This window comes from Callionymus lyra, chromosome 4 (genome assembly GCF_982586985.1).
Source record: "Callionymus lyra chromosome 4, fCalLyr1.hap1.1, whole genome shotgun sequence".
Taxonomy (NCBI): domain Eukaryota; kingdom Metazoa; phylum Chordata; class Actinopteri; order Syngnathiformes; family Callionymidae; genus Callionymus; species Callionymus lyra.
The window spans coordinates 10,183,952-10,194,339 of NC_141821.1; the positions used below are offsets into that span (position 1 = coordinate 10,183,952).

A 10,388-nucleotide genomic window follows, 5' to 3' on the forward strand; every position below is an offset into this window, starting at 1 on the left:
AACACGTGCTGTATTACATACACAAAATATATATATATATATATATATATATACATACATATATATATATATATATATATTTTTTTTTTTTTTTTTTTTTGCCACTCTTGTCTGCTGGAAAGGCTTTCATAAACTCTTTAATTTTTAGATTATAACAGTATTAGTTTTTAATAATTTATAATGTCACTTATTGTAAAATGAGAATATATATATATTGAATATGCAACCTTTTGATTCCAGAACTTCATTTAATTCCTGTTCGTGTTAACATTAAATAGTATTAGTTTTTACTTGAACTTAAAGGAATAAAATAAATCATATTTTCTTTTAGTACAATTGCGACTAAAATGTATTTTTTTGATGACATAATATATAAAACATCTGTAAAATGTAATCTATTAGTACTTGACTCTGGTGTTGTAGTATTTACAGACCACATGACTCTTGACGAAGTCGTAACTGCTTTCATTAGTTTTGAAACCAAAATTTGTCCAAATATCAGCTTTAAAAGCTGTCGATTTCAACTGTATCCTCTCATCCTCAGTCATCGCCAGGATCTCGCGGTATTTCATTATTGCTTTAGCTGCGGGGGACGTAACGACTGCTGCCATCTAGCTGCCTGAAGTTTAATTGCAACACAAAACACTGAATATCTGTAAAAAACAAAAACTTTTTTTTTTATATATATACATATATACATAAACTTTATTAAAATATAAAAGAATAATGATATGAATAAAATGTGTTTTTAAAACATAAATTCAGTGCTTTTGAAAATTGATACAGTATCGTCCAAAAAGATATTGCGATATAACATTGTATCAATATTTTCTACTTGTTATTTGTGCCTGAAAAATGCTCTACAAATATAAATTACTTACTTACTTGAATCTTAGTTGTATTGTTGTCTAAACTCTACATTTAATTATAATTTAATTTAATTAACATAGATGATGATGTCACTTACTTATGCAAAGTAAAGTTCATTTTTTTCTCTAGCTACCCCGAGTCTCTCCCAGATGTCTTAGCTCGTCCACGCTACAATTTACTTTGTTTAAGTTTTATTTTAATGCATTCTTTACATCACATGTGTTATCAGGTCTAATCTTTGTTACACTTTGAATAGTTTATCACATGTTTCCACCTCCAGGTGTTGCAGGGAAGATTCAGCATCATTGCAGCGATAATCGAGACACAGTTTTAAAAAAAAAAACTTGAGCGACACATGAATGCATCCCATCCAGGGTTACCTGAACGCATCACCGTGAAGAACGCGCTCACCTTGACGCAGGCTGCCAGCAGCAGCAGACCCGCCGCGCCCCCGCCGCGCACTCTCATCTCCGCGTGACTCAACGGGACGGTCCGCTGGTGTGTCCCGGGGTGTCCCGGGGGGTGACTCCGCTGTGGGGACCCCAGGGGTCTGCGGCTGCTGCTCACCGAGTCAGAGGAGCCTCGGCTCGGCCTGAAGCGTCGCTGCTGCTGGTCCACATATTTAGTTCCGCTGAACACGTTGGTGCTAAATTTATGTTTGCATACCAGGAGGTCCCCCCCCCCCCCTCATCCAGCCCCGGCTGTCTTAAAGGAACATCACCCGCAGCAGAAACAACCTTCCAGGAATGACAGCAACTTGACATTATTAACTCACAACAACTATAACAATAAACAATGATTATTACTAGAAAAACAAAAAAACTTCTTCAGGAAAGGGTTAGAATTTTACAATGAACTATATACTGTATATTTTTAAAAAAAAACAATATCATGATCAATCTCTCGATCAACCATAATGTTATTAATAGTCTTATTATTTCATTGAAATTTAAATAAACATACGACAATTTAAAAAAGTAAATAAGAATGATTATTTAATAAGTTTTCACTGTGTTTACTCGGTCCAGGTCACTCAGTTGCCTTTTATAAACCTATGTTTTTTAATATATATATACTGTATATATATATATAAATTATGAATACAGTAGATAGTTTTGGAATCCTCAGATAGATAGACATAGAAATGTATTTTATTTATCGTTGAATTTAAGGAATCTGGTGGAGAACATCCCTGTTCAAAAACTCCTCTTCTGATTGGCTCATGAACATTGTTTAATTTAATTTGTTTGATTTAATTTATTTATATTCCACTTGAATTCAATATCTCTTGGTTTTTCTTAATGTATTGACATTTTTTTAAATTATATATATATATCTTTTATCTCATTTTATTTCATTCATATTATTCCTTTTCAAAACCGAAATCAGAATCAGAAAACCTATTTTATTAGTGTTGTAATACTTCTCTAAGTACTCTTTTTCTTAAGGATTTTTTTTTTACAGTGATCACCATAAAAAAAAATCCTTGAGAAAAAGAGTAGTTAGAGAAGTATTACAACACTAGTAAAAAAGGTTTTCTGGTTCTGATTTTGTTTTTTAATCAAGATATATTTTAAATATAGTTTTATATAATGTACAATTAATAGTTCTATGTGTAAAAGGAAAACATTTTACGGTAAATAAAACGTGTTTTTCAGAAAGTTGTATTTTATTTCTAGGGATTCGTGACAATCAGGTAAACTCATCACGACCAGAAAATACCTTTTAGTTGAACTAGTAAAATAGTGGTAGTTTGCTGCCACTTAGTGACGTAGTTTGGAAATACAAGTTTCGAGTTTTAATTATCATGAAACATAAATCATGAGTGTGGTGATGATTTTCTAATCTCTAATCTCTGTAAACGTTTGTCCAAATGACGTCACCGCCTCTGACGTCAGCCGAGAGAGAAGAAGAATGAAATATGTATCACCTGACGCTGACGTCACTCACACAAGTGCATCAATAAACGGTTTATTTCACCGTTTATATGACCCGTGACATCGCCAATGACATTTGAACTCAATAAAATTGACAAATCATCAGTTTAGTTAGTTGAGGGCAAAGGTCACTAAGGTCAGTCACCTGATGGCGTAAAACAATTAAAAACTATAAAATAAAATTAATTTCAAATAACGTGGAGATCAGTTTTAATCCGTGACCGAAAGTTACTCCGATGAGCTCATCGGGTTTCCCCCTCAAGTGCGTTTACCTTTGACCTAAAAATGTGGCGAGACCGCTGACTCAGAGAGAACGTGACCTCTCGCGATAACATGGAAAGTATAAATGAAGTCTGCGCGACACACGCTTCACTTCCCTGAAGGGTCGCTAAGAGACGCGCACGACTGACAAGCAGCGATTTCACTTTTAAATCAGTTTTTATTCAGGATGTCTGTCTCCGAAGCTTCTACTTCGCAGGTGAGTTTGGACGTTTTGTTTGTAAAGAAATTAAATAATAATAAAATAATAATAAGGCGCTGTAAAGAATCGTTATTACTTTATTACGTGTATTCTGACAGATTAAATGAAAAGTTTCTGGAAATTGTTAAAATGGAGAATTTAATTTGAAAAGTTATATTTTTGTTTGTTTTTTCTCGTTTTGTTATTTTGTTCATTCTTTTTCTTTTTTTTTTTTTTTTTTGTTGGAAATTTTATTTTGAAACGTATGTACACAATAATAAAAATACAATTATCCATTTATTGTCTGGATGATATCACGTTTAATATTACTTGAAAAATGTTCGTATTTATTAAAATTTCTATATTAATATGACAGTAAAATAATATAAACACTGTTGGACAATATTTACATTTGTCACAAAACGGTTATAATATAATTATTATTACATTTACTACACAATGCAAATGTTTGTGCAAACAGTTTTCATATTGTGTCTACTGGGTCAAGCTCACTCAGTTGCCTCTTATAAACTAAATAAATTTGAAATGTGATAATATATTAGGAATAGCAGCTTTATATGTTATTAAAGTATAAGATTTTTTAACGCACTCCCTGTGAATCAACAAGTGGTACACATAGATAACTGTGATGTGTGTTTTCTGTGATTACAGAGTGTGATCGAGCGAGTGGTGTCGCTTCCTCTGGTCACCTCCACCTACCACCTGGTGTCCAGTGTGTACGCCTCCACCAAACACACCCACCCGTACATCCAGAGTGTGTGTGAGGCTGCTGAGCACGGAGTCTGGAGCTTCACGAGTGTCGCCCGGACCACCACCACGCCGCTCATCCACCGCTTCGAGCCGCAGAGTGAGGACACATTGCAGACTAACACAGATAAACATCATTCATAAAACCTGAAAAGAGTCATATTTAGCTTGATCTGACTTAGACAACTTACTAGCACAAACATATATTGAAGTATTTAAGATTCTTAATCTGTATAGTTGTAAACCATAATAGATAAAAAATAAGGCTTATCTGATGCCTCTTCTTTTCTATTTTTTTTTCTTTAAAGAATTGGATTATATAGATTTTATATTTTTAATCAAATAATGTATATATTGAAAAGTGTAATCCGTTTTTTTTTTAAATATAATTTACTTAAAATATTTAACAAGCTTATTCCTTTTTTACAAATACATTTTGATATTCCAATTCTAATACCTTATAAATAAATTAAGTTAATCGTCGACGACTTCTAACCAATAAATGATTATTAGAACAAAATATGAAAAAGCACAAGATAACATGAAAAATATATATATATATATGATTCAGTGGATCAGGAAATGGGTGAAAGGTCATGACTCACACGCTTGAATATTCTGGGGAGGGTTTTCAAACATTTTTGTTGTTAGTCACTATTATATATATATATATATATATATATAGTCACTATATATAGTGTATAGTATATAGTGTATAAAGTGCATATATATATATATATATATATATATATATATATATATATATATATATATAATAGTGACTAACAACAAGAATGTTAAAAAAAAAAAGCCAGAATATTCAAGCATATGAGTCACGACCTTTCACCCATTTCCTGCTCTGCTGAATCATACTAAGCAAGAACATGTGATTGGGCTCCGGATACATTTCATAATCTCACAAACTGACTCTTTGTCTTCACGTCTTTCTAGTTCCTTTAATTCCACAGTTCAACTCTTATGTCATTCTTATCACAGTCGCCGTGGCCAACCGGATGGCCTGTCTCGGCCTGGACCGCGTGGAGAAGTCTCTTCCACTCCTGCAGCAGCCGCCGCAGCAGGTTCGCCTTCACTCTCCTCACGTTTCTCCCGACGCCATCGTCTTCAATCCGTCTTGCTTTGGCTCAGATCGTCTCCGGCGCGAGGGACCTGGTCAGCGACACCAAGCACATGGTGACCGACGCCACGGCCACCGTGACGGACACGCTGGGCGGCGTGATGAGGAGGACCCGGGGCGCCGTGAACGACGGAGTGGAGAAGACCAGGGCCGCCGTGAAGGACGGCGTGAGCTCCGTGCTGGAGAGTCGGGTGATTCAGCTGGTCAGCAGCGGCGTGGACTCTGCCCTGACCACCTCTGAGAGCCTCGTGGAGCAACTCCTGCCCTTGACCGAGGACGAGCTGGGTGAGTGACCTGGATTCATTTGATGGCTTTGGAGGAGAGTCAATGCCATGTTAAACGCCAACGAGAAGTATCACGAAACAAAACATGTGGTAGTGTAGTAACAAGTATATATTTTTAGTATTGTCTAGTACTTGACTCTGTTGTTGCAGAATTTACAGACCACATGACTCTTGATGAAGTCGTAACGGCTTTTGTTTGTTTTAAAACCAAAATATGTCCAAACATCGGCTTTAAAAGCTGCTGGAGTCACTGTATCCTCTTGTCCTCAGCCATCACCAGAATTTACAGATCACATGACTCTTGATGAAGTCGTAACGGCTTTTGTTTGTTTTAAAACCAAAATATGTCCAAACATCGGCTTTAAAAGCTGCTGGAGTCACTGTATCCTCTTGTCCTCAGCCATCACCAGAATTTACAGACCACATGACTCTTGATGAAGTCGTAACTGCTTTCATTTGTTTTAAAAACAAAATATCTCCTAACATCAGCTTTAAAAGCTACTGGAGTCACCGTATCCTCTCGTCCCCAGTCTTTGCCAGGATCTCATTGTTCCTTTAGCTGCAGAGGAATAGTGCTGCCATCTAGAGGCCGGAAGTTTAATTGTAACTAAAAAAAATAGCAAATGCGCTGAAAATTTGCATGTTAATATTAAATATATTGTATTTGTATCCTCTCGTCCTCAGTCACCAGGATTTCATTCCACTAGCGTCAGAGGACGTAAGAACTGCTGCCATCTAGCAGAAGGAAGTGTAATTGTAACACAAAAATGAACAAACTCTATGAATATTGGCATGTTAATTGTACGTGAAAACATTGAATTATGTTATTATATACACTTTATTGAAATGTAAATAAAAAAGGATTATGATAAAAAAAAATAAAAGAAAGAATTGAAAGCCAAAATCGTTCTATATATAATTAATCTTTACTCGCTACAATGCTGTGCCAATAAGGTATCTTGAATAACAAATTGTGATATTTTAGTGCGTCCATTTTTTGTGACACCCCTGACCTCATGCCTTTAAAACAGAAACATTTGTGTTGATATGGTGTCAGTGTGTAGGATTTCAGCCCCTTGTGTTTAACAGTCTTGAGTTAAGACGGTTGTGATGTTGCAGCGGAGCGAGAGGACGCCGCTCTGAACAGCTCGGACAGGAAGCAGCAGGGATACTACGACCGTCTGGGGGGTCTCTCCACCAAGCTGCGCCGCAGAGCCACGGCCACCGTCCTGGACAAGATCCAGGCTGGAAAGCAGCGAAGTCTGATATTTATGTCCGAAGTGAACTTGACTGTGGACATGGTGAGTTTCTATGGACGTGGATCAGAGTATTTCTTGGGTACATTTTTTTAATTTCTAACGTAGAAACTTGAAAAAAAAAACAAGAATTGAAATGAAATTTGCTTTTTGATTTTATTTTTATAATTGAATCCAATAATTTGTATATTGAAAGGTTCAGTTTATTTTTATTAAATAATTGAACACAATTCAAATAATTAAAAAAAAACCACATAGATTGGGGTATTCTAATTAAAATATTTAAAAAAGGTTTTAAAGTCTTTTAAATTCAATATTAAAAAATGCTGGTATAATAATTCCACCAGACAAAACCAAAAGCGACTTGATCGATACATTCAGCCAATCATGCGACACACGGACGAGCACATGACGACATAGAAGCACATGATTAAGTAACTCTGTACTCTTTGATTAGATTAGATCAACTTTATTGTTCCAAGCTCACAGCAACACAGACGATAGATTCATAAAAAACAAAGTGCAACAAAAAGAAAGAACAAGATAACACAATCTAGATCTAAAGATAAAGAACTTAGATCAAAGAAAAAGGATACAAAGATTAACATGGAATATCTTCTTTTCACTTCACTCCTGCCCATAAACTCAGGATTAAACAATATAATATCACGAGGAATGAATGAGTTCCTGAGTCTATTAGTGTTGCATCATGAGAGGAGCGTTTGTGCTCCATCTGCTTCTCTGTTCACTGATGATTATACAAACATTTTTTTATTGAATTTAAAAGGTTACAAATGTTTTCATTGGTAACCGAATAAAATGTGTAACCCAAATAAATGTTGTAAATTTAAATTAGTGTAAAGTAAATTTGTAACCGAATAGCAATTATTTTTTTTATCAAGAAAACTTTTTTTTTTTTAAATCTACCTTTCGATTATGGTTTCAAAATTGAAATGGTTAAATTCAAGCGTTGAATATTGTGACGACACTGATCTTGTGTTCCTGCTGTGGACGACTGAAGGGATCGTAACTTTTGTTCTTTCAGATCCATCACGGTCCACAGAACGAGAAGGCGTCGTCCGGGTCTGCTGGTCAAGAAGCAGAGGTAGTTTTTCCATCCAAGATTCTTCTCATCTTCAGTCTGCGGCTGGATATAAAATCCTTGTCCTTGTAGGCCATCGAGTCTCGGACCTTGGCTCTGGCTCAATCCCTTTCTCAGCAGCTCCAAACCACGTGTCTGGTTCTGGTCTCGGGTCTGCAGGGTTTCCCCCGTCACCTCCAGAAGGAGGTGCTGTCACTTGCTGACTTGGCGACGGCGGTCTACGGTCGCTACGGTGCGGTTAGGATCCTAGCAGAGCTGCCGGACCACGTCCTGAGCAACAGCAAGGTTCAGCTGGGTCACGTTCGGAACTCCGTGGATCACGTCCTGGAATACCTGGTCAACAACACGCCGCTCAACTGGCTGGTCGGGCCCTTCTACGCACGCGTGGTCCGGGTGGAGGTCCCCGGGTCGGCTCCGACCGCTCCTGGCCAGGGTCGTCTGAAGCTCCCCGAGCAAGAGATGGTTTCAATGAATTGATTATTAAATGTTGTCGACTTAAGACGAGGCTTCAACGTCGTCCAATAATGTTTCACAATCAAACCAAGATCCAACTCATTCAGAAGCTTAACGAGGAACTAACTGTAGGATTATTAAAGCATGTTGAAGTTGGCTTTTGTTCAATCATTTTGTTTCGACACGGTTGAGTAAAGTCCAGATAGAGTCTTGTTTTTTATTGATCGGGCAACTTTTGTCAACAAGATTTTTGTAATAAAAAGTAATATTTTAAATGAATCTTCTGTCTTTTTTTCAGCTAAATGAAAACTTTCTTTGTTTACATTTATAAATGGATATTTTATTTGATGGTAATCTTGTTATTAAGAACCGGAAAAGTATAAATATATATTTGTGACCTTCTTTTGCACTGAATGAGGAGGTTGTTGTCAAACGCTATTCTATGTTCTCTTTGTGTCCAAGATAAGCTGCTGGTTTGAAATCTATGAAAACAGTTTAGAATGATATCATTGTCATCAGAATAATGAAGGATTTTTATTGATTGATATCTACAGCGGGTACAGAAAGTAATCAGATCCCTTTTGATCTTTCACTCTTGGGTTCATAGCAGCCATTCGCTTAAATTACTTAAGTTCATATTTGTTCCTCGTTAATGTTCACTCAGCACCACATCTTGACAGAAAAAAAGAAGACATTTTTGCAAATGTATTAAAAAAGGGAAAACTGAAATATCACATGGTCATAAGTATTCAGACCCATGGCTGTGACTCTCATACGTGACTCACGTGTTCCTCCTTGAGACCACGGACATATATACATAGACGCTGCATCGACTGCTGCCGCTCAGTAGTGCGGTGTGTATACAGGGCGGCCATCTTGGTACAGTGCCACTCGCTCCTACAGTGCATTATGTCTATAGAGGAATGATGTGTTTACACTATCACTAATCGCTCATGTTCACTGTGTTTTTTGGCTAGATAGACAGACAGACAGCCATAAATTAAACAAAAATAACCCAGAAAACGTTCCGGTATTTATTGCTTGAAGTTCTATTGCATTTGAGTTTATTCCTCTTATAGAAGTTCTTATTTGTCACCAACTTTGTGGTGGCTTGTTTTTCAGAACATTCATTTAAAAAACGGCAGCTTCTATGGCCAGGAACTATCCAAGGTGTAGCCATAGTTAAAAAAAATACAAAAATACAAAAATACAAAAAAGAAAAAAAATTCCAGAAATGTCCCTGAGAGTGTCATCTCAAAGGGATCAATAAAGTGCAGTCTAAGTCTAAGTCTCATAGTTGCTAAATTATCAGAAGGAATCTTTTTATTATTATTATTATTATTATTATCCAAGCACCCTGTATCATAGCAAAGTCATGTAGCCTACATGTATGACAATTTGAACGTACCAAACCGTTTGAAAATCGGTCTAGAATTCAGCGAATAATTGTATTTTAAGATTAAGAAGTACCTCATTCCCTGCAGTTCTTAATGCGCCACTGCCTCTGATGACAATGAACCAAGATGGAGGCGCTTTATACATATCTGTCTACAGTCGATGCGGCATCTATTTATATATGTCTATGCTTGAGATGGTTCTACTCCTTCATTGATTCCAGCTGACTTCATGAGGAAACACACCTGTCTATTTAAGACATATCAGAGCAAATAAGAATCATGAGGTCGAAGGAACTGCCCAAAGATCTAAGAGAGATTTGTGGCACCAATCTGGACAAGGTTCTAGGAGAATTTTTGCAGCACTCAAGGTTCCTAAGAGCACAGTGGCCTCCATAATCCTTAAATGGAAAAAGTTTGGGACGAGCAGAACTTTTCTTAGACCTGGACGTCCAACCAAACTGAGCAATGGTGGGAGAGAAGAGCCTTTGAGAGAGAGAAGTCAAGTGAAGAAGAACCAAAGATCACTGTGGCTAAGATCCAGAGATGCAGAGGCGAGATGGTAGAAAGTTCCTGGAAGTCAACCATCACTGCAGCTCCTCCACCAATCAGGGCTTCATGTCAGAATGGCCCGAAGCCTCTCCTCAGTGTAAGACATATGAAAGCCCTCATACATGGGATTCTCTGGTCTGATGAGACCAAGATTGAACTCTTTGGCCTCAATTCTAA

General features: G+C 36.8%; 2 protein-coding genes across 4 annotated transcripts in view; one reads left to right on the forward strand and one right to left on the reverse strand.

The window, feature by feature from the left end:
- adamtsl3 (ADAMTS like 3) overlaps positions 1-1,474 on the reverse strand; it is a 43,401-nt gene extending 41,927 nt beyond the window's left edge. For all 3 annotated transcript variants that reach the window (XM_087788693.1, XM_087788692.1, XM_087788690.1), the window contains exon 1: positions 1,282-1,474. In XM_087788693.1, the coding sequence (XP_087644819.1) occupies positions 1,282-1,338 (57 nt within the window). In that variant the 5' untranslated portion in view covers positions 1,339-1,474. The remainder of the gene's footprint in view (positions 1-1,281) is intronic.
- A 1,702-nt stretch (positions 1,475-3,176) lies between these two features.
- plin2 (perilipin 2) lies at positions 3,177-8,540 on the forward strand. The gene is made up of 7 exons (XM_087790296.1): positions 3,177-3,285; positions 3,940-4,135; positions 5,032-5,114; positions 5,182-5,455; positions 6,574-6,755; positions 7,756-7,815; positions 7,885-8,540. Exons 1-7 carry the CDS (start codon positions 3,256-3,258, stop codon positions 8,287-8,289), a joined length of 1,230 nt encoding a protein of 409 aa, XP_087646422.1. The 5' UTR covers positions 3,177-3,255; the 3' UTR covers positions 8,290-8,540.
- Positions 8,541-10,388: the final 1,848 nt, after the last annotated feature.

Excerpts from the sequence above, each read along its gene's own strand:
- plin2 (XM_087790296.1), top strand. The coding sequence starts at position 3,256 with ATGTCTGTCTCCGAAGCTTCTACTTCGCAG. Across the intron at positions 5,115-5,181 it reads TGCAGCAGCCGCCGCAGCAG|ATCGTCTCCGGCGCGAGGGA; the intron begins GTTCGCCTTCAC and ends GCTTTGGCTCAG. Across the intron at positions 6,756-7,755 it reads TGAACTTGACTGTGGACATG|ATCCATCACGGTCCACAGAA; the intron begins GTGAGTTTCTAT and ends TTGTTCTTTCAG.